Genomic DNA, 5,602 nt, shown 5'->3' on the forward strand with positions numbered 1-5,602 from the left:
GGATCCGTGCGCGATGACGGCGGCGATGGCTGAGCGGAGCGGAGCAGAAGCGGGATTTCGGGCTGGATTTGGGGCGAGGATGCGACGGAGAACGGCGCGGAGTCGTGGGCAGATCGACGGGATGTGACGGGCGAGCGCTGCGCGAGTGACAGGCATGGGATCCTGTCGGTTTTTTTTTTGTTTTGTTTTTTCTTTTCTTTTAAATGTGTGTTGCCGGTAATAGGCTCCAACTGGGCTCGGCCCATTTCGGGGCGAGCCCAACAATGGTCTATAATATATTTTGAAATATGATAAAGAGAAATCATTATTTCGGATTCTGATTTTCGGGTTCGAATTTAGGTTCGATTTTGGATTTTTAGTCGGGTTCGGATATGGGTATGAATTTTTAAAACCAGCCGGGTTCGGATTAGGATCCGAGTCCTGATTTTAATTTGATTTTCGAGTTCAGATTTGAATTTTCGAAAATTCGATCCAAATCCGAACTGTTGACATCCCTAGTTCTACCCATTAAGTGGAACGAGTTATTCTCTATCTTATTTCTCTACTAATTAAGTTATAAATAAAAATATTATAAATTATAATTAAATTAATGCAATTAAATTTTTTAATAATTGACTAATTAATTATTTAAATTATTGAATTAATAAATATTTAAATAATAATTTATTTATAATTTATTATTATTTATCTAATTAAATAGCTAGCCATGTGATATGCTTATTCAATCATTAACTAATATTTACACTATTTAAATAATTAGTATTTTAATTTATATAATTAATATATTAACTAAAAATATAAATGATTAAATAATTAATTAATATTCATATTGACTTATTTTTTGTAGTTATTTACTAATTAATGTCATCTTTGTCATCTCATATAATAATTTTAATTAATTTATTTATTAACTTATAAATTATTTTTTCAATCATAATAGCTCTTATCCCTACTATTCCAATCTAATCAACTAAACATAATTTTTCTTATTCCTCTAAATATCTTGATTCTTGTCCAAATACAAAATTAAATTAATTCCAATCTATCCAGTTATACCTATTCTACAATTAAATAAAAATAGCTTGTACTCAAGTGGCCTATAATAAGTGAATAGCCTGTGACGTGCATATATAGTCAGTAATGAGTTTTACATTAAATATATATGTTAGCATTCGGTTAAATCAAATCGGGTGCATCCATGATCGGGCTTGATCCGACGGTTATTATGTTATCTAATTAAATTAGAATTAATCTCGCTTTTAAATTGAAAAGCTAATTAGAGATAAATTCTAATCATATTAGGATAATAATTAATAACCGATTTGACCTTATCTCTTATACACTCTATTAGGATTTTGAAATCCCTTATAAATATACGGCCGATCTCACAAAAAAGTATAAGAAAGAGAATAAAAAAATCGAGAGAGAAAAACATAGAAACCACATCCTTTGATTAACCTATTATTCCAGTGAGGTTTGAATGGTGGATTTGCGAACGTGCTCGTTTGTAGTTCGATCCACCGCGAGTTTGGAGCGATAGAAGATTTTCAAGGACGATCCGATAACACGTGAATCAACCTCTACGATCCGCGCTCATCGCGTTCTAACGCGAATCGCTTCCGAAAAAAAGGTACGAACAAATATTTCTGCTGCGTTCTACAATATATATAATATATTTATCCAATCCTATCATCCCACTGCTTAAACATCCTAATCAACAAGCCAAACCCTAATTAGTCAGAGTCGACAACTTTATACCCACTCCCTTATCACATCAACAACTTCGTTGTGTCCAGGGATAGATGATGCATCTATAGGAAAAACTATTTATTGTTATTTTTACTCAAAAATAACTAATTTATATCCCGTATATACCCTTTGTATCAAATTTATAGCCATTAATTGGTTTAATATTATTTGTTTAAAGTGATTATTAAAATTATTAAATTGGATGAATCTGCCAATGAATCTGCAAAAGCTTTCAAATTTTTTGTCAAAAATCAAAGGTTAAAGAATCTCAGCCAAAAAAAAAAAAAAAAAAAAAAAAAAAAAGAAGAGAGAAAATTGAGGAGGCTATTTCAAAAATAGCATATAATTAATTGAGGGGGTCTCCATATAATTTTTTACCAAAAATAAAATTTTTGCGTGTAAGTGGATCTAATTAGGAAATGCATGTAGTTTTCTTTAGCAGGTGAAGGAACTGATGAGCCATTTCCAAAATATTATTTAACTTTTCTTGATCTTTTCCTTGCATGTTCAAGTTTGAAAAAGGAGATTTGACTTTGTATATCTCTATATATATATGACACAAAATTTTCTCCAATTTCTCCAGTAGTGTTGTTGAAGTGTTTGCAATTGCAATGGGCTCCTCCAATTCTACAAGTACTTCTCTCTCTTTCTCTCTTTACATCAAGCTTATATATATTGTTAAGTACTCTTCAAATTTTGCTGTAAAAGTAGAAGTTTAAAATTAGATCAACCACATAGTTAGTGTGCGTTGAATTACGACCGAACACCCACTCAATACATTTGTAAACATATATGTGTTGGATTGAGTTTTGATCGCAGGTCGATCAGGGGAGAAGGCTTTCAAGTGGAGGATCGATGGGTTCTCCTCCCTTATTAATCTAGGCAATGAGTGGACTAACTCGAGCTCGTTCGATGCGAAGGGCCTAAAATGGTATATTCGTTTATTTTGTTCGTTCTCGCCCGATGATAATTTTTTTCTTAATATGATCTTAATGCTATCATAAATAGAACCTAAGTTACCTCTTGATCTTCTTTTTACACCTTTTATATATGACTAATAATATTTCAAATCACTTTAATGTTTGAGTGAGCTCATGAAAGAAAACTAGTAGAATCTCGAAGAAAAATAGGTTTTGAATATATATATCGAGCCTCCTAGAGAGACATTTGCATGGCTTTTCGATGTATGCATACTCGCAGGTACATAAGGGTGAATCCAATGGATACAAAGAGCGGTGATACAAAAAGACATGTATCTCTCAAACTTGAACTCGTGCGATCATCTGTGCAGCCTAATATTGTGATAGAAGCAGTGTTCAAGCTTTTGATATATGATCAGTTGCGCAGAAAGCATGTCGAAAACATAGGTATGCTCTAAATCTTATATTTGATGAATAATTTCAAATGTTTTCGTTATTTTGCCGTGTGTATATATGGTGCCATGATGTTCATAGAGTTAGTGTCACTCATGAAGCAATAAAATGAAATTGTTTTTATTATTGTTATAAGTGGATAGGTTATTCCTCGATCGGTTGATTAATCCTTACCTATAATTCTAAAATTGAGTTCGAAAGATGGTTAAATTAGACTTGATCATCAAATAGAAATAGAAAAAGAAAAACCCCAAGATGTCCTAGATTAAAATACATATTTACAAAGTCTTACGCGAACATTCTTATCGATTTCTAACCTAGCAAGAACACCTATTTACAAGTTATCAAGCTAGGTTTTAAATCATCAAACTTCAATTTCTCAAAGAGAAAAAAAAATCCAACCTAAATTTAGACCTAGCCAAATCTTAGTTCATTACTTCATTTATATATATATTTGTTAGGAAATTTTATGATTTTGCATCAATGAAAATGCTAATATTTTTGCCGCAGCAGAAAACTTCAACTTAACATCGATAAGTCATGTTGCGATTTGCAGTTACCGATCACTTCCACGCTACAAGTACTGCTTCAGGAAGTTTATTCATGATCCCCCTCGATACATTGAAAGAATCATCCGCCGGTTTTCTCATCAACGATAGTTGCATCTTCGGTGCGGAGGTCGTGAAAGTTAGGAAAGTGCGACAGGACACCGTGTCGGAGACGCTATTTGTGCAGAAGAGCAAGAATGCTTCCGATGTGTTCTCGTGGGAAATCGAGAAGTTCACGGAGTTGCAGAAGCCCTACAGCACCTCTAAAGTTTTCGCCGCGGGCGGATACAACTGGTTTGTGCTTTGCGTAAACGAATAATATTTAAGCGTCATGCAAAAACAAATTTGTTGGATTATGAAGATAATAAAATACGTAAAAATAATTAAAAATAATTTATTTTTTTTAATGAGTCTATTATGAAAATTTATTTTATATTTTTTCTACTATTTAACCGGTGTCTCGTAATAAAGTTGTTGGATTTTGTCCAAAGCAATATATTTGTTAACAATAATGTAAAGATTGGCGAGAGAAAAAAATAGTTTAGTGATATCTATAAAAAAAAAAATCCAAGAAAGAAAAAAAAATAAATTTAAACTACGGTGTAGAGATTAAAAAAATACAATAATACGAGGGTGTCTTTAAACAAAAAATTTATATAATATAGCAAATAAAAGTAACACTAAAGCACAATATAGTAGAGTGTAATTTTGCCAATAAAATGATATTTTAAAAGTCGAGCCAAATAAGAAAGAGTGACAATTTTACTGTGCTCCTTTCTTTTTTCATGTTCATAAGACTAATTTTAAACATATGATTTAAATCATTAACTATTGAATTTTCTATATTTTAATTTTATGCGTAAATTGTATATTTGTCACTATTTACATTCATCTTATTTAGTTTCGAATGAAATATGCAGGTATTTGAAACTTCATCCAGAAGGCGATGAGGCTACAAACTATTTATCTTTATACGCAACGTTAGACAAGTCCAGCACACTTTCACCCGACTCCGGGGTTCTCGTAAAGCTAAGTTTGTGCATTAAGGATCAAAACAACGATAACCATAAACGCCACACAGGTTGGTACATTTTTCTCTATTTTAGAGAGAATAATTTTCATTCTATGTATACTTATAGTTATTCTTTTTTTTTTTCCCCCCTATTTTATATTTTGAATAAATCTAGCGCAAATTCAATTTACCGCAAAGTGCACCAGTTGGGGATGGGGGAGATTCATATCACTCGAAGATTTCAACGATCCATTCAACGGATTTCTGTTGAAGAACAAGTGCACTATCGAAGCATCCTTCACCGTTATTGGATTATCAAATCGAAAATAAAGATGAATGGTTATGACTTGTGATTATGATCAGTGTTTTTTTCTATAATTGCGAAAATAAAGTAATTAGGAATTGTGGTTATGTTAGGATTTCGGAATATTGAACTCTGTTTTTTCTTTTTTCTTTTTTTTTTAAAATTTTTGATGAACAATATTCAAGTTATGAACAATACTTTTTATTTATGTTATTTTATTTTTTTAAAAAAACTCTGTTTTCATGTTGACATAATTAAAAAAATAGTCATACCAAAATATTCTTTCTCTTTCAATCTAAATACGCCTATTGTTTGTATGATTTGCCTTCAGAATCCAAATCAAAATTGATGCCTCTAGCTATTTGCTTCAGTCGTGTTTTTGATGATTCATCATTTTTAGAATACTTTGAAAATAGCATAATTGCAATCTGCAAAGTGTTTGGTTTCTTAAAAAAAAAAGATTAATTTCTTTTAATTTTTTTTTTTCATGAAAAGCTCAACTTTTTAGAGTTTTTAGTTTGGAGAGTAAATAGTTTGAGAGGCGAGAACACTACTTTTTCATAAAATTCAAAAAAAAAAATCGGGAGCCCGAGCCAAACAAATTAAAAAGTATTTT

The 5,602-nt window shown here is 31.4% G+C and overlaps 1 protein-coding gene across 1 annotated transcript; it reads left to right on the forward strand.

The window, feature by feature from the left end:
- On the forward strand, positions 2,361–5,076 carry LOC109708270 (ubiquitin carboxyl-terminal hydrolase 12-like). Its single transcript, XM_020229941.1, has 6 exons — positions 2,361–2,382; positions 2,569–2,680; positions 2,950–3,116; positions 3,679–3,964; positions 4,591–4,751; positions 4,858–5,076. The coding sequence occupies exons 1-6, from the start codon at positions 2,361–2,363 to the stop codon at positions 5,010–5,012; spliced, it is 903 nt and encodes a 300-aa protein (XP_020085530.1). The 3' UTR covers positions 5,013–5,076.

This window comes from Ananas comosus, linkage group 3 (assembly GCF_001540865.1).
Source record: "Ananas comosus cultivar F153 linkage group 3, ASM154086v1, whole genome shotgun sequence".
Classification (NCBI taxonomy): domain Eukaryota; kingdom Viridiplantae; phylum Streptophyta; class Magnoliopsida; order Poales; family Bromeliaceae; genus Ananas; species Ananas comosus.